Source organism: Camelina sativa, chromosome 15, assembly GCF_030686135.1.
Source record: "Camelina sativa cultivar CO46 ecotype springtype chromosome 15, ASM3068613v1".
Taxonomy (NCBI): domain Eukaryota; kingdom Viridiplantae; phylum Streptophyta; class Magnoliopsida; order Brassicales; family Brassicaceae; genus Camelina; species Camelina sativa.
Window position 1 is genome coordinate 4,054,580 of NC_141894.1, and position 16,954 is coordinate 4,071,533.

A 16,954-nucleotide genomic window follows, 5' to 3' on the forward strand; every position below is an offset into this window, starting at 1 on the left:
GGGTTAGTAATCATGAAAACACACATAATGGCCAAATTAGGTTAACCATCTAAATCGATGTAGAGCATATTCAAAGAATATTCAATTATCTCTTTCTCTCTTTTTTTACCCGTGATAGAAAGAGGAATCTAGCTAATGTTTTTTTGTTGGGGTCTCCAATATCCATGTTACGTCTAGTTCAATTTCAACTTTTTAAGGCACAGGCACTGACATTAATTCCCACTTCTTCCTCGTAAGTCTTAATCTTTTTGTCTTTGTTGTCCACAATAATTTTATATGTTCACCTCCTAGGCTCCTCCTACTCGAAATGCTTAAAAATTTGCATGTTTTGGAATTTTGTATACTATACACTGTTACGGAAAAGAAAATGTAATTCGGAATTAGAGTCGAGAGGAAAAGATAAACTAACACAAAAATTCTTTTAAGTGTAACAGAAAAGTACACCCTAAGAGGAGGAGGGTTCTAATGTTATGTAAACTGGACCAACGAATCAAATGGTAATTATGAGAAAAATAAAAGTGAAAGTATAAAACAACTGTAACTCTGTAAGATTTGATTACTCTTACGGAGCCCTTTTTTAGATTTTGTAAAAATAAAAACAAAATTCATCATCTCTTTAGCAATCTGAGCACATCTCCAACAAGATGTAGCGATCCTGTGACCAAAACCTGTTGCATAAACAAACACCATTATAACCCCAACGACTAAGACAACACCAAATAAGTTATTGTTCTGTTCAAAAATCAGGCTTTCATTCTTGTCTTTTAAGTGGATACTGAATATAGCTTTGACTTACCTCTAGTTTCAGTGAAGGGTTTCGACGCACGCAGTCTCGTAGCCAGTTTATAGTCAATGGCAATGAAGGCATTACAGCGCTGGAAGTGACGACTTGTGTCCCTGCAGGTCCACTACTATGAGGTGCATCTCCAAATAGGAAATCATGAGGTGGTAAGGCTGTTATTCCATCGGGTTTCAGTGTATGGTCAAGCGCAGCATCTGATTAAGTCACAGGACATATGATCACGTTTAGGCGTGACATCAACGAGATTTCAAAGAAGCAATACTTAAGCTTACCTGTTCCTTGGATTGATTTCTCCCATAGTCTTTGTAGTCTGAATTGCCAAGTCAAATCCTTTCTACGTGTATCCGAAGGAATCGCTGATGCACCCGAGATGACCTTGTTGTAAGTAGACATGCTCGGGACAAAAAGCGCTCTTGAGATATGAGTACCTGAGAGTGTTTCATTCACCAATACGCATCATAAGTATTAATAAAAAACTCTAAAAACAGAGTACAACTTATTATCAGATAACCTGAGGAAGCGCAAGTGCTGACGAGCTTTGGAAGTAATACTTGAGGGTCTCTCACTTCCATGCAGTTGAACAGAAGAATCTATTAGCACATAAGAACTCTTCACAAGTCAGATCAAAATATAAAACACAAAAGCCAATTTGCAATACGTTGAATAGAGAAGGAAGTTAAAAGAATTGCATTCATCAATGTTGGTCTTGTTTACCTGTTTGGAGACTCTGTTAAAGTCTCTACTATACTCCCCATTTCTCCTGTATCCATTGACAGCAGTCGACAAGGTTTTGTTTCCTGTGACTGCAGCAGAGAACCATCGACCACAAGCCTCCATGCTTTCTGGACTGTGAGCTCCATCCAAGTAAAAGATCAGATCACCGCATGAAGTTTCCGTCGAACCTGACGATCCCTGTGGATCTGAAACTACATCATGAACAACTTGAGCTCTCCCATGAAGACGTGCTGTTGCAAGACCACGACAGAACGCCACGGGGATCTCAGTTTCTTTGCTTCCCTGTTCAAAAAAAATCCGCAAGGTACAAATAAGATTCACCAAGTAGAGTCCTTAGAAGTTTTGATAAAGGATTAATGACCAAGAGCAAAACCCAACATTTGGAAAAATCTTCTCCCAATTCCCAGTTCTCTGAAGCCAGCATCTTGAAAGAGAAACAGCAAGACCTGCATTTACAAGCTGATGATCCCCAGACAAGCCAAGCGCAACTCCGTCCAACTTTTTAAGGTCAAGAGGCGCTACTACTTCCAGAGGAACCTGTAACGCACGACAAGCAGCATTCAGCATTTCTTCCTTGTAGTTTGGTTATTCAATATAGCATCACTAAACCACAGATGTCAAAACGACCATTATTTGAAACGTTAACTGTTTTATTTCCAAAACTAAGAATCAAAGACACCAAGGAAACTAAGCTAGAACCCTGGTGGTGAGTTCTGGAGCACCCCAGAAACTCTCCCAACACCAAACCTTTTTCAAAAATTTGATACCTCTTCCCACGTTACTCTCCTAATTATATAGACCCTGGTCAGTGTCACTAATACACACATGTTGATGTGGCATGAATATTTGATAAACTCTTCTCAGAACTATAACTTTTTCGAGCTTATACAAATAACTAACCGTTGGAACACCAGCACAAGTGGAATGAAATATAAAAACCTACTATAGTTACCTCAAGATTATTAGCTGTTTTCTGAAGAACTTCCATTGCTTCAGAGAGTTGGGGTACTGTGAAGGCGGGGATTTGAGGCTTTCATTAGCATACAAGAAAACAGAGCAAATCAGAATATGGGAAACTTTGAAACAAATATATTGCATTCAAAAAATTCTGAGACAAAGAAAACTTTTGAAGAGTAGATAATATAGTTTAGAAGGTTTGTACCTTAAGAATCCCAGCCTTATGAGATGCAATATCAGCTAACGTATTTCCTGTGTAGAATTAGCATTGAGAATCCCGAGTTAGAAGGATGAGTGAGAAACTATATTTGCCTAATGATTGAAATAAATAGTATCACATACCCAATATATCCATATGGTCCATCCCAAGAGAAGCAATCCCGCAGACGATAGGTTTTTGAATCTGTAGTTTGCATTTTCCGTTTTCATGAAGACAGAAGTCCAACATTGAATCAATATGACAGGAAAAACTCAGGGGACATAAGCTTCTCAAAAAGTGCTTACCACATTTGTCGTGTCAAGTTTTCCCCCAAGTCCAACTTCAATGACAGCAACATCAACCTACCAGGAACAACAGTAGTAAGCAATACATAACCGTTTCAATGCAAAAGGAGCTATAGTGAAATTAGCTGATGAGAAAGGAAATACTGTAAGGAGTGTGAAAGTAAAAAAGATACTTGTCGAGACGGGCAAGAACAAGTTACAAGTGATATCATATGATTAATAATAGCAATTTGGTCCTTCAATAAGCCAACGGATTTTAAAGGACCATAACTTAAAGTAGCCTATGATGCAATTGCGAAACAAAAAAATACATTAGACTTAACTATTAGAATAATACTAATATTATACCTTTTCACAAACAAAAATCTTAAATGCCAATACTGTGAGGAACTGAAAAAGAGGCGGCATGGTAAGACCATCTACAGATTTCTCCTGCAAATAAGAAGCTCACTATTAGATATCTACATTGCTTAGTAATCTACACTGAGTGTTTTACTCATAGTTAAACCAATTTTCTACAGATAGCACTAATAAAAGGTATACAACAATACATTCTACAGATTAAGCGAAAACCTTTACCTTCTCAGTCCAGATATACAAAGAACACTTCGAGTTATACATACAGAGTACAGACTATATCTTGAACTGAAATAAAAAGCACTGCATATCGAAAGGGGTGTTTTACCTTCAGTAATTTCCAACATTCCCAGAAATACTGTAGAAACTTTTCCTCAGATATATCCAACCTGAAAAAGCGAAATAGCATTCAAATTCGTCTCTAGTGTTTTCAAATAACATTTAAAATTCAATATATTGATGAACTTACCCATCTATTCGGAATCTTTCCCTTACATCAATCAGGTGGGGAGATGTAAACATTCCGGTTCGAAACCCACAATTACGTAAAATTGCCTCACTAAAGACACATGTTGAACCCTGAAATACACAAATACAAAGCAATCACTGAAGAAAATCAGTAGCTACATATGGATATTCTAATTATCAATATTACTTCTACATAAGTTTTATCATTATGGACCACAGGAATTCCAGAGTTTAGAAAACGAAAAATAGCCTCTTTGCGGCTCAGATATGCATTAGATGGTACCAGCATAGATAGTTATTTCACTGAATGATCTTGGTTTTCTATTAAGTGCTACCACATTCTCGAAGTTGGAAACAACATCATCTCACGTAAGTGCTACACCTCCTTCTAGTGACTTATTTTTTCAAACTAAAATTCAAATCCTGCATTAGCTAAAGTGAAAAAGCAACGTACCTTCCCTTTAGTTCCTGCGACATGAATAACTTTTAGTTCTTTAATTTTGTCCTCCAGGTCCAAAATCTGTATTCATCAGACCAAAACAACAAACAGAATTCCCAGTTTTTAGTACCATCGAGAAGGAAAGATTACTATAGACAAGAAAAATATGAGAGAAATTTGACTTGAATCACATCACTCTAACATAGGTCATGTATCTCTCGACAGAGAGATCCCAGAAAAACTCAATCTAAAGAAAAAACAGCCTACTAAATTCCATAATCACTTGCCATTCAGAATGAATTACACAACATTCATGTCACAATTTTTTTTGCTAATATTCAACAGTCTTTCTATGATTTTTCAGTTTTATTTCGTTCAAGCTAACGAACTAGTGTTGACTATATCACCTTGAGATATGCGATGACTTGTTCAAGCTTGTCACGAGTTCCACTAGTAGGTGTGCGGTCTCCACGGTTTCGACGAGAAATAAGAGTTGACAGCGCTTCCATGGCATCATCATATGAAGATAAAGCTGGATTATCTGCCTTGTCTTCCTTTGGATCCATATCAATGGCAGTTTTCTCCGCAACTTCTATTGATTTGCTAGAGTACCTAAGATCTAGAGACGCCAACAGAGTAATATTTCACACCAGCCTCAGGCATGAAACAAGTGTTAAGCACAGAGTGGTGTAGATACTTACTATTGTTGAAATAAACACGATCCCTAGTGCCCGAAGGTAAACTGTGAAAGCCCCTCTTTGTTTTGGTGAAAAAGGATTTTCTTTTGTCACAAAAGAATGGGACTCCAGGTGCTCCGCACTTTAGAAACCCTTTTGCATAAACGAGCATCAGAGAATATCAAATCTGCAACCAAAACATGCTTTGATATAAGTCACAAGAAATCACTTGAATTGCATCAAAAAGCACACAACATCCCTTTTCTTAAACTCCCGTTCCAAGAGGAGTAGCTAAGCAACTAAGTTGTCTACTTTAAGCATTCATAGTATTGTTCAAAGTCTCAACAATGTGAATCCATAGAAAGAAATCCAATAAAAAAGGAACACTCAGCCTCAACCCAGTTTCGAAGCAAGCACACAGAATCGATTGAGGAACACAAATACCTATAAAGTTTCAATCTTTCAGAGAGTAATAGCCGAACCCAAAAGTAGTATAAGAGACGGATAGAGAGAACCAACCATGGGAAAGCTTTCAATGGGTAAATCGAGTTCTCGCGGGTCAATAAGTCTTTTGTTCTCGTGTGGCTCTTCTTATTGCAACGTATGTAATGAGTATATCAATCAGTTCCAAGTAATTGTGGTAATCGGAGGAGAATCTTCTTCTTTAAGCCTTTTAGGGTTTGTGGGGTTGGAGACTGTCTCAGCAGCACTCAGCAGCCATTTGCACTCTCCACCACCTTCGTTTTCGAATCATCCATCATCCATCTTCGTCATCCCAACTTAATTAAAGCCATTCAATTAAATAATTATTTTTTGTATTGTCTCAAACAGTTCAATATCAAAAGTAGTTTTGTTAAAATATAAAAAATTCCAATTTTTTTTGCTTAATACACTATGTAAAACTCTATTTTGTTGAATCATGGTAATCATGGTCAAGTCGAACGTGCGTACATTACATAACAATATTAGGGGGTGTATTCAACTTGACATTTCAAGTAATTTGTGTGAAACTTACAAATCCTATGTTATTCAAATGTATTTTAAAAAGTCTATTAAAATCTACTGTTATTGAACTGATGATTTAAAAATCTACTTTAAAATCCAGTGTTATTCAAAATAGTTTGTGGATTTGGATTTTAATGATTTTTGAGATTCTGGAGGATTTAGATGGGATTTGTTTAGTTAAAAATAGAGAAATCCAAATCTCATGGTTTTATGTGGGATTTGAAAGAATTTTACAATAAATCATATCAACTTCCCTAGAATTTTTCAAAATTCCAAATTTTCTAAATCCCATCAAATCTTCAAAAATCATGGTTTCAATACATCCCCTTAATTGGTATAACTTGTGTAAGTCAGTCAATTGAAATAATTTGTTACGTAGGTCAAGTCAACGGTTATTGTGCACGTCTTGATGAGTTTAGTTTAGTTTAGTTTAGGGTTCGATTTAAAACCTTTCGGATATCAAAACCAAAAAAAAAAAAAAAAAAAAAAATGACAATTGAGAGACGGTACCTATCTTGAATAGAATTAGAAAAGCGTTTATTGCGTTCTAACCCTTCTTAACTTGCAAAATACTAGTATACTACGGCTTGGCACTCAAAACACAACGAGGTCACGGGGATGCCTATTGCTTACCGAGGAATTTTTCGAATCCCAAAATTTATCGCCACTTGTGTTTTTCTTTGACGAAATATTTGTCTCCATGAGTACATTTAAGTTAGAAACAATTCACAAAATATAAAATAAATATATAAGTTAAATGGGGGAAACAAACGGAGTCACGAGAAAGAGATAGGGTTTAGAACGCAGTAGAAACACACATGTGGTAAGCTTCGTTTCGTTCGTTATCACAACTTCTGCTCTCTGCCTCACATGCCCAAGATTGGGAATATGAAGTCTATATTCGTACTACTACTGCTACTACACTTTTGGTAATATCTATTTCATAATATTATACTGTATACATTAAATATCTTTTTTACACATAATATTGGTGTTTAATCAGTAGTTGAATATTTTAAATTAGTCTTAACAAAATTATTTATTGGTGTTTACTCCATTAGTTAAGTATATTTAGACTATAATTATCAAAGAGAAAATACGTCTAGTCAGTGGACATTGATTAATGGATTTTACTCTTTTAGTTTTGCCTGCCACAAATAAGTGACAGGAGAAATATGTTTTCCATCTTAAAAAATATTTGGAAATTAGACTACTATATGTATATATTGGACCCCTATCCTTTGTTCATAATATACTTAGTCTGCAATTCACCAAAAAAAAAATATATACTTTAGTCTGCAAAAAAAATCATCCTGAGCTTCATTACAATCATTTTTGTTTTCTGAAAATGGCAACAAAACTTAGCACCACTGTTTTCTCCATTGTTGTGTTACAGCTTCTTCTGTCTGCCCATATGCATGTAAGTGTTTGAACCTTGAACACTCTTTAATTTACTATCCATGTATATACTTTCCTTTTATTCTTCACATTCATCAAACTTTATTTTATACATCGTGAATTTACATACAGCCTTTACACTTGGAGTCTCCTGCTCCACAACCACAACCACCACATCACAATAGCTCTCAAGTGAGTTTCTTCGATTGCACACTGCTCAAGCGAGTTTCATTATCATCTACAACACCTTTTTAACATCCTTTGATTAATCTTCTTGTTGATTTTGACAGTACGGTACTACTGAAGGCAGTCTTCAACCCCAAGGTAAACAATGACTCGTCTAGTTTTCAATGAATCTTTGTACTGAATGAGACACTAAATCCTCTATTTCGCCAAAATATCAGAGTGTGGGCCAAGGTGTGGAGATAGATGCTCGAATACACAATACAAGAAGCCATGTTTATTCTTCTGCAACAAATGTTGTACCAAGTGCTTGTGTGTACCTCCAGGTACTTATGGTAACAAGCAAGTATGTCCTTGCTACAACAACTGGAAGACTCAGACCGGTGGACCAAAATGCCCTTAATATCTCCTCTTAATTACTCCGGCACAACCTCCATGTACTTTGTTAAATTAATCTATCCATTATAATTTATTATATGTATTGGACTCTTGCATAATCACATCACTTCTCTGTGATTATGCCAAGAATCAATTTAGAAGTTTACAGCTTTAAAATACATTTACTAGCCGTGAATCAACTACTTAAGAATTAAGCTGTTTTTAACTTCATCGCTTTGTTCTTGAAGAAGCAGAGAGTTGCTTCTTGAGGTCGACCACTTCGAGTGCTTTTGATGCTAACTTCTCCTTTAGCTTTGTAGATGCTTCCTCGAACTTCCTGTTCATAAGTTCTATTTCTTGCACAGACTGTTTGTGCCTTAGACATATTGCATCTAAGCGTGCTTGCGTCCCTCTGAGTCTCATTTTTAGCTTTGCCTTCTCCTTGTTTTCTGCAGCTGCATCCTGCAATCAGATACAGCAAAAGTATGGTTAAAATATCTAAATGGTTATATCGGGAAAGTTAGAACCTACGCTCACAATCTAGAAGGTTTCTCTTGCTAAACTGCAATGTTCTTCTTTGGGAGGAAAATATGAATCTCAATCAATGACAAAAAAAAAAAAAACAGAAATGTCACTTGGCATTACCTTAAACGGATTGGCTTCTTGGCTTGAGGTTCTGGGAGTCAGTTCTTCCATTGGATTTTTTGCATTTTCAATCTGAAGGCAGTAATAAGGTTTCCGTGAGAATGAATGGTTACTACTATATCTGTAAAAGAGTAGAGTCTGTGTGCTGTAAACCAAACCTGCGAACAATTTGATGAAGCCAGTTCCTTACTCAACTCCTCTATGCGAGATAACAAACCCTGGCGCTCACTTGTGGCATAATTCAGCTCTCTCCGAAGTGTATCAGACATCTCGGAAGCACTTTGAACTTCAGACTTTAGAGTGTCGATATCAGAATTGAGAACCTGCAGGTACACATAAATTTTGTGTATAAAGCTTTGCATTTTTAACATAACAAATTAGTAAGTAATGCCGGCATACCAAAAGTATAAATACCATAACCAGAAAGTCAGGTACATTACATTACAAGTTCAGTTTTCTCACTCAGAAAAGTAATACAACCTCTGCGTCAGACGTTCAGAGAGAAAACCTTTTGCGAAATAATTCTTACCTCTTGAGATTGCTTACTCACAGCATCAACTGATCGAAGTTCATCACTCAATCTATCAATCTCTAGAGACTTCTCCATGCTACAGGGGATCACAAAATACTGAAGTCAGAGGAGATATAGCATCATCAACTAGAGAAATATAGATCAACCAAGTGCCAGAAAGCTTAACAAGAATTTCTTCAGAGAGTGAAGAAGATAAAATCTTAACTTTCTAAAGTACGAGAAACAAAAGTACAGACCTGCATTCTTTTTCCAGCTTTGCATTCTCCTCAGAACATCTAAGTCTATCAGCAAGAGTAACACATTCAAGTCGACAAGATTCCAGCTGCTTCTTTGCCTAAAGATAGTAGGAGATAGAGAACTTAACAGAGCATGATGAACATATATTATATGTAGAGAAAGGATTAGAAACAAATTAATTTTTGGTCGTCCCTACAAAGAGTGAGGATATTTACGCAGAACTTCTCATGGTAATTCCAAATTCACCGTTCTAAATTATAGATCCAAACAGATAAGATAAGCTACGCCTACGAATAATAAATAAGTTGATAGTTCTTAAGGGTGACATCCAAATTGATGCTGCAAGAAAATTTTGGTTGTTAATCTCACTATAATAGATTCCTTGTTTGGAACATACCTCTGACATTTCTTTAGAGAGTGACTCAATTTGTATATTATATAATCTGATCTTTTCCTCCGTCGCCTCTGTCAAAGATTTTTCTTTCGAGCTCCATATTGCTTTCTCCTCCTCCATTTCCAAAAGCGAGTTTGCCAGGTGCTAAACAACAGGAAAAATTACTGACTCACACAAACAAGAACTAAGTTGAGAATATGTCTTCAGGAATCATACCATTGCTAGCTCTTCCTTTTCTTCAAGCAACTGTTTAACACTGGTTTCTAGATGTTGCCGATCAGAAGATGAACCTTCAAGTCTCGTTTTCTGGAGCAAAACATAACATATGGTTGAGTAAATGTATTGTGTCTTGAACACATTATTTGCTTCAAATTCACTATCAATAACATATGGATCAACCATCAATAGCATGAAAATACGTACAAGCTCTGTGACATCTTTTTGCAGATCTTCTAATTGGGTATTTGAGTGCTCCAGTTTCTCTGTCAGAGCTGTAATTTCTGAATCTAAACCGTCATTTCGACATAGTGCCTCCTCTTTCTCTCCACGTTCAGCAACCAGCTCCTCCTCCAGGGAAGCAATTGTTGTTTCCATTTCAAAAGCAAGGACCTCAAGCTGTCTAAAGTCTTCCTGATAAATGTGAAGTAGGATGAGAACGAGCATTTCACTTAAGCAGAAGTTATGTCCACCAAAAAGAACACTGATATGGTTCTCCACGGAGAAAATTATACGAAAAGATAGAAATATATGCTCATGCAATGCTTGTCCAAAATTCAGCCAATAGAAAGAGATTCTATAATGACATAATGATTTCGTACGGTTTATTAAATCTGATATTTCGACTTTGCATATCCAACGTTGGACAAGTTACCGAATATTAGAATGGTAAAAAGAAGATCATCCTGCAAACAAATCATTGGATAATACCTGCAACTGGTTAGTACTTCTCTCAGCAATAAGAGAGTCGCGTCTTTTACTAGCAAAGGACTCATGTTTGCTGATGTCTCTCTCGAGGAGGGCCTTCTGGCTATGCAAGCGTTTTAACTCTCTCTCAGCAGATGCTTTCTCGGCCTTTGAAAGGACATCAGAATTATTTGTTATAATTTAGATGGGTCATTAGACAAAATATCCAGTACTATTTCAGTTAAGTATTGGGTTCCACCACGCACCTCTAGCTTGGTTTTATCTTGCATGGAATTCTTTAGCTTGGATTCAGTGTCTTTTAGCTTTGTTTTCGTCTTCTCAAGATCTTTTCTTATGTTCTCCTTCTCTTTGGCCAAGGAAGAGGATGACAGACTCGCTATATCCTTCTCAAGATCTTCTATGTGAGAGAGGAGATCTGACCTCTCTGACTCATGGTGTTCCGAGAGCATCTGACGAATGGTTAAAACATCAAGTTACTTCTAAAACTGGAAAATTTGAGGAAGAAACGAAAAAAAAACTCTAATAAAATCTGTTTGAAAATAAGCAAAATACCATTAAGGACGTTTCATGCTTTTGAGCTTCCTGATTAAGTTCTTCTATCTGGATCTGCAGACCAGAACACTGCTCTTGCAAAAGAAGCTGAAAAGGAATATCATGACTTCAGATTTTACCGCAAAATTACCATCAAATGCAAGGTGAAAGGTGAACAAAAGCGTCAGACCTTCTCATTCTCAACATCAAGAACTTTTTGTTTCAGAAAAGATTGGACATTCTGGTAGCTGCTGATTTGTGAAGCATGTTGCTCAAAACTTTGGTGCATAAACGATGTGAAATCCTGCAGTGGGGACGTTTGTCATAAAAGAAAATGATTGTCTAAAACAAAATGCAGTGAATATACCAAACAACGCAGAGTACTTACATGTATCAAAGAAGAGAATGAAGCAAAATCTTGGAGACCCTCATCCATAACTGAAGATATGGTTTCCACTGACGCTTTAGATTTTTGAAATTCAGACACTAAGACTTCTACTTCTGTTGCTACATTGACCAAAGATTTAAGATTCTCCTTCACAACGACAAGTAAAAAAACATTTAGGCAATGTCATACTGATTGACAACAATAATAATCTGTTCTAAACTTATCAGATTAATGAATTTGAAATGGAAACCAACATTAAGCACATGAGAAACTTCAGACTCCTTGGACACAAGTTGTTCACGAGCCACCTGGGTCTCTTCTCTAGCAGCATGAATCTCCTCTTCAATCTATAGAATTTCATAGTATAAAAAGATTTAGCACACTAAAATAAAAAACAAGTCTAGAAAGCTGACTGGAATGACAAATTCTCTTTTAACTAGTTCAGCAGAGGTATAAAGTGAAAAAGACAGCAGAAGATCCATATGTAAGAAGTAAGGTTACAGACAATTTCAAAATGATGTTTTCATTCACATTCAAAAATATTTTCTGCTGTGTCTAGACTAAGTAATGTCAGGTTTGGGAAGTTTAAGAAAACAGCATAGAGTATAACTATATATGGTCTGAACCCTTTCCACCGAATTTCTTATATTCATTATTCAAATATATTATGAAGCACAAAGGCATTTATTTTTCCAGGTGGCTGGACAGAATAGCAAAGCACAATCAGTTAAAGAACCACAGATACCTCAGCAAGTTTTTCCATGGCGAGATCATCAAGACTCTGGTTGCTTGAAGATTTCTCCAACTCCAGAATGTTTATCTTTTGGACAGAACATATCAAGGTTAAGGAAAAAGCCAAATGGAAGAAAGAGAAGCTACTTAGATATCCATTTCAGTTGTAGGTAAAGAAAAAAAGATATGCACCTTCTCTTGGAGTTGCTTAATGAGAAGAATAGATTCTGGATCTCTTAAGTTTACAACATGTTCATCCACATGCACGTTGCCAACGACTTCTAATTGCTTGCATTTTCTATCACCAGATATAACTTCTTCACCCAACTTCGCCTTAAGAAACTCAATTTGTATTTCGCTGATGATTCTCTATTGAAGGTGTGGAGAAATAAGAAATAAAATCCATAAATTAACTGATATTGAGAAGGACAAATTATTACCTCGGTTTCGTATTGCAAGAGGAGATCCTCATATTCCCTTTGAATTCTATCTGACTCGTTTTCAACCTACATAACATTAACAAAGGCCAGCTTTACCACAAGAAAAGCACTAGATACATTCAAAAGGGGAACACTGACCACTACATGACTTTTCTGCTTGATTGATGGCTTCTTTCTGCTTGTGACATTCACTAAAGCACATGGATCTGGAAGTGCAGGAGCTTCAAGGGTTTCATTGATACTATCTTCGTCTTCTTCGTTAATGTTATGTAAAGGTTCATTTATCAGTTCCGAAAATGGAAGTAGTGGACCAGTCTCACGATCTGATCTTGCAGGTTCAAGAGAGGACCCCCTTGACAAAACATTAGACTGGACCTGTTATGAAAGAAAAAAAAAGTATTTTTATGGCTGCCAAAGTCAACTTTTTCTCATGTGTTGGTTGGTCATTTCAACAATATTCACCTCTGATGGGGAGTCTCGTGAAACCTTACTAATACACCATGTATCCCTCCTCTTTCCCTGCAAGCAAATAATATATCAATCTAAGAAGAAATGGGAAGAAAATGTAACAAAGATACTTAAATAATTTTCTCAACAGTATCAAACTAATGTTTTTGGGAACAGCATTCAACAACAATATGTGGAGATCATTCTAATTAATTAGTTAAGCAAATGTTTAGCGCCCAGCCAGCCATGCTGTTATAAAGTCTCAATGTATCCAAAATAAATGGATGGAATAAATAGGAGAAACCTTCTTAAAGTGATCCTGCTCACGCTTCTCATCTCTATTCGAAAGGAGAACCATTGAACTCAAGTTCTTAATTTTTTTTGCTTGCTCCTGCAAAACTCTTTCCCTCTGAGCTTGTGCCTTCTTCTCCTCTTCTAACTCAAGTGCTATCCGTTCTCTCTCTAATTCAGACTGCAGAAAAATAGGATATATCAAAACCGTACTAAAGAATCAGAATAATTATGGAATCAAGAACAAAAATGACATACCTTCAACAAGGTATTGCGCAAGTTAAGAATTTCTTCTTCTGAATGGTCAGAGTGAGAAGTCTGCGATACAAAAGCTGATATTTAACCCACAAAAAAGCATAAGAGATAACTCTTAAGAGAAAAAAAATACTGAAAACGAGTTAGAAACCTTTAGTTTGGACCTGAGCTCCTCTATCTCCTTCTTTTGGCGCTTTAGTAGAGCAGCATCAGTCAATATCTGTATTGAAAACACAAGAATAGATACGATAATTAACAGACTTACTTAGAAATATGTTAAAGAAAGAGAGAATAATTTCAAAATAATTTGGATCCAACCTCATTGACATGGGCACAGTTAGTGACACGCAGTGCTCGGCTAGCAAATTGAAGACTACTCTTGGTTTCATCTGCATGAATCTAACATTGAAACGAAGATTAACATTGTTGAAAAAGGAGAAAAAATGAAAACTTGCTCTTGGTTTCATCTGCCTGGCTTATCTTAATGTCATATAATCGGTGATTAATACATACCGGTGCAAGTGTTATGTTGCATATAATAGCTGTATTTGCATTTCCACCTAAAGCAGGCTGCAAGATTCTTGTAAGCTTGCTGTCCCGGTACGGAACATGACCACTGACTCAACCAAAGAAAATGCAAAAAAAATTAAACACTTGATGCGTATATACCATATGCTTCGTTCCCTAACAAACTGACCCAAGAAAAACTTACCCTTGATTTTCTACTCCTTCACTCAATTTTTTAATAACCGTCCCGAGTGTCATCAAGCTTTTATTTATATGTGAGCCTTCCTTCAGCCTAACACCCTCTGCACCGGTTTTTGCAGCCCGTTCTGAACCAGCTAGATCCACCAAATTCTACAAGTGAAAAGAAATCAGAAAGATGAAACAGAAAAATACTATGTTGCATATCAAAAAACGCTGGTTCCAACAGAACAATACCAGTACAGAAACACGGACTGCATCACATGCATTTCCAGCACCTTCATCTTGCATCTTCTGTCTACTTTCAATAATCTGTATAATGAAGAAGCTGGTAAGTCAAAAATCAATTTACATTTATTTGGGCGCTAAGGTTGAGTGTAGATATATATTTACCATGCGGAAAATAGTATGCGATCTACTACTGACAAGATTCATATTTGTCTCTCCAATATGCCGATGAGCTGAAAATTTATTCCAAAGACAAATGAAGATCAATATTAGCAAAACCAAGATTGGAAACAGTTTAGGAAATGCATACAAATGCATGTGGCACGGGTTAAGAAACACACAGAAACTATGTTTGGAACGAACAAAATAGAGAACCAATGTGAAAGAAAACAGAAAGTACATTCTCCAAATTCCATCATTTCAAGGACTTGTTGAGGGGAAGCGACAATCTCTTCTCGTAGTCCAGCAACAAATATTCCTTTCTACGAACACTCAGATTGAAAAAACACATCAGCATCACTAGAGAATTTGTTAAACAGGATTCTAAAAAAGACACAGAAAGTACCTCCAAATTTTCATGAATCTGTAGTTTTCGATGTTCAGGAGCCAACAAATCGTTTATATCTTCGTTATAAATCTCCAGGTACGACATACGCAACAGAAACTCTCTGCTTGTATCCTAGAGTAGTGATCAAACAAAAGAAGAAACAGTTGTTCCTCAAATCAATAACATCCCAAAAAAATCAAAAAGAAACCAACTTTACAAAGAGAGTAACACAAAGGCTAAGAATAATATAGGGATGGACCTGATATATAGTGTCAAACAAATCATGTACAGCGAGAGGGATGACCCCAGGTTCAATTGGGGAGCCTCGCATTGTATGTGTCTTGCCACTATTAGTTTGACCGTAAGCAAACACGGTTCCTTCAATTGAACCAGATACGAAAAAAAACTCAGAACCCTTAAAACCCCAAAAAAAGGAGATTGGAATCAAAAGAACCCCAAATTATCAAAATTGAAGCAGCAATTCGAAGTGGATATCTAAAATCAGCTAAACCCATGAGAAGAATCGTTGAGTTATTTACCGTTAAATCCACAAACGGCGGCAGAAACAATCGCCTTCGTCCGTGCCTCATACACTTCGACGGTTTTACAATCTTCTCTAAAAATCCGATCTGTAATTGTAAGAAAAGAGAGAAAGAGAGAGATTGGGCATTGAAATTGAAATTGAAATTGGAAGCAGAAGTGAGAAGAAGGGGAGTGAGAGGAAAGAGTACCGAAATCGAAAGTGGGAGAAGAATGATTGGGCATGAAAATTGAGTTGGAAGAGATCTTCCAAGGACTAGTCTTCGCGTCCTCAGACGAAAGCGGCCGCGCTCTGACTGAGACATGGATTCTCTCCATCCTCCGATAAGCTTTTCCGGCGACCTAGAAAAAGATTCTCAGTCTTCTCAGGTGTTCGAAATTAGTTTTTTCCCTCCCACTCAACTAAATCTGGTTTACCTTTAAAAAATTTTCGAATTTAAAAAAAAACTGGATCGAACCGGTTCGTTAATAAACCAGACAATTTCGCGTCCCCCACATGTAAATCGTAAATACACGGTATATGTTTGCCTCGAGATGTTGAAGTTTTGAATAATACAACAACCTCTGGAGGTGTGACTATTCTATAGGTTAAAGTGTAATTAAATTACGTCGAAAAATAAATACTAGTATGTAAGTACGGTATAGTTATGGGAATTTAGGAGTAGGTATAGGTCGGTCAGAACATTATTTTTAGCCAACAAATCTAAGCATTTGATCGGCGCAAAAATTGGACTGCTCTTTTCACTAGGGGTGGGCATTTCGGTTTAAGTTTGGGTTCGGTTTGTGTTCGGTTCGGTTCGGTTTATTCGGTTTTGGTAAAACTCTAACCAAACTCAACCGAAGTTAGTTTGGTTTGGTTTGTGTTCGGGTCGGTTTATGTTTGGTTCGGTTCGGTTCGGTTTGGTTTTTGTATGGTTCGGTTTAATTCGGTTTAAAAATCAATTAATGTAACAAAATGAAATTGATTATGGTTTTATAATAGTTAATTAATCAAATAAATTAGAAAATTAAAATTAAATACCTAACATTAACCATAATTAAATCTATATTTATATTTAGTTAATTTATTAGAAATTTAAAATAAAGTAAAATAGAAACCAAATGCAAGCGTTTGTAGGTAAGATCACATATTTATATTTTTAATAGTATTATTAATTAATTTAAAAAACAGATTAGGTTATTAGTTCGGTTCGGTTTCAAACCGAACCGAACCGA

The 16,954-nt window shown here is 36.3% G+C and overlaps 3 protein-coding genes across 9 annotated transcripts; 1 reads left to right on the plus strand and 2 right to left on the minus strand.

The window, feature by feature from the left end:
• Window positions 1-400: 400 nt before the first annotated feature.
• On the minus strand, window positions 401-6,672 carry LOC104745195 (folylpolyglutamate synthase). Of its 3 annotated transcripts, none has more exons than XM_087488468.1 (18): window positions 6,578-6,672; window positions 5,459-5,718; window positions 4,964-5,126; window positions 4,670-4,881; window positions 4,278-4,343; window positions 3,825-3,934; window positions 3,684-3,744; window positions 3,347-3,430; window positions 2,999-3,055; window positions 2,837-2,897; window positions 2,700-2,746; window positions 2,490-2,567; window positions 1,916-2,074; window positions 1,517-1,819; window positions 1,314-1,392; window positions 1,075-1,230; window positions 797-996; window positions 401-668 (listed from the first exon to the last, which is right to left on the minus strand). In XM_087488468.1, the coding sequence occupies exons 3-18, from the start codon at window positions 5,109-5,111 to the stop codon at window positions 609-611; spliced, it is 1,881 nt and encodes a 626-aa protein (XP_087344594.1). In that variant the 5' UTR covers window positions 5,112-5,126; window positions 5,459-5,718; window positions 6,578-6,672; the 3' UTR covers window positions 401-608. The 3 variants fall into 3 exon arrangements, with proteins under 3 accessions (XP_087344594.1, XP_010464682.1, XP_010464683.1); XM_010466380.3 differs by having other exon boundaries at window positions 6,455-6,672; XM_010466381.3 differs by lacking the exon at window positions 6,578-6,672 and having other exon boundaries at window positions 5,384-5,718.
• Window positions 6,673-7,055: 383 nt separating this feature from the next.
• On the plus strand, window positions 7,056-8,134 carry LOC104745196 (gibberellin-regulated protein 13). The gene is made up of 4 exons (XM_010466382.3): window positions 7,056-7,364; window positions 7,475-7,534; window positions 7,633-7,666; window positions 7,747-8,134. Exons 1-4 carry the CDS (start codon window positions 7,293-7,295, stop codon window positions 7,926-7,928), a joined length of 348 nt encoding a protein of 115 aa, XP_010464684.1. The 5' UTR covers window positions 7,056-7,292; the 3' UTR covers window positions 7,929-8,134.
• LOC104748099 (kinesin-like protein KIN-7O) lies at window positions 7,967-16,293 on the minus strand. Of its 5 annotated transcripts, none has more exons than XR_015582277.1 (32): window positions 15,931-16,161; window positions 15,739-15,828; window positions 15,459-15,577; window positions 15,218-15,331; window positions 15,053-15,134; window positions 14,818-14,885; window positions 14,662-14,736; window positions 14,432-14,577; window positions 14,233-14,335; window positions 14,038-14,118; window positions 13,871-13,939; window positions 13,723-13,782; window positions 13,478-13,645; window positions 13,189-13,245; window positions 12,865-13,101; window positions 12,727-12,792; window positions 12,479-12,655; window positions 12,300-12,374; window positions 11,809-11,901; window positions 11,555-11,701; window positions 11,357-11,470; window positions 11,188-11,274; window positions 10,881-11,084; window positions 10,639-10,782; window positions 10,135-10,337; window positions 9,928-10,017; window positions 9,715-9,855; window positions 9,317-9,414; window positions 9,078-9,156; window positions 8,707-8,871; window positions 8,549-8,620; window positions 7,967-8,365 (listed from the first exon to the last, which is right to left on the minus strand). XR_015582277.1 is itself a non-coding variant. In XM_087488466.1 (32 exons), exons 1-32 carry the CDS (start codon window positions 16,055-16,057, stop codon window positions 8,132-8,134), a joined length of 3,789 nt encoding a protein of 1,262 aa, XP_087344592.1. In that variant the 5' UTR covers window positions 16,058-16,293; the 3' UTR covers window positions 7,967-8,131. The 5 variants fall into 5 exon arrangements, 3 of the variants coding, with proteins under 3 accessions (XP_087344592.1, XP_087344593.1, XP_087344591.1); XM_087488466.1 differs by having other exon boundaries at window positions 10,135-10,341; window positions 15,931-16,293; XM_087488467.1 differs by having other exon boundaries at window positions 10,135-10,341; window positions 12,727-12,776; window positions 15,931-16,135.
• Between the last annotated feature and the right edge of the window lie 661 nt (window positions 16,294-16,954).

Excerpts from the sequence above, each read along its gene's own strand:
- LOC104745195 (XM_087488468.1), bottom strand. The coding sequence starts at position 5,111 with ATGCTCGTTTATGCAAAAGGGTTTCTAAAGTGCGGAGCACCTGGAGTC. Across the intron at positions 2,747-2,836 it reads GGACCATATGGATATATTGG|GAAATACGTTAGCTGATATT; the intron begins GTATGTGATACT and ends AATTCTACACAG. Across the intron at positions 1,393-1,516 it reads TTAACAGAGTCTCCAAACAG|ATTCTTCTGTTCAACTGCAT; the intron begins GTAAACAAGACC and ends ATGTGCTAATAG.
- LOC104745196 (XM_010466382.3), top strand. The coding sequence starts at position 7,293 with ATGGCAACAAAACTTAGCACCACTGTTTTCTCCATTGTTGTGTTACAG. Across the intron at positions 7,535-7,632 it reads CACATCACAATAGCTCTCAA|TACGGTACTACTGAAGGCAG; the intron begins GTGAGTTTCTTC and ends TGATTTTGACAG. Across the intron at positions 7,667-7,746 it reads AGGCAGTCTTCAACCCCAAG|AGTGTGGGCCAAGGTGTGGA; the intron begins GTAAACAATGAC and ends CCAAAATATCAG.
- LOC104748099 (XM_087488465.1), bottom strand. The coding sequence starts at position 16,057 with ATGGAGAGAATCCATGTCTCAGTCAGAGCGCGGCCGCTTTCGTCTGAG. Across the intron at positions 14,737-14,817 it reads CGCATACTATTTTCCGCATG|ATTATTGAAAGTAGACAGAA; the intron begins GTAAATATATAT and ends TTCATTATACAG. Across the intron at positions 13,783-13,870 it reads AGCTCAGGTCCAAACTAAAG|ACTTCTCACTCTGACCATTC; the intron begins GTTTCTAACTCG and ends TTTGTATCGCAG.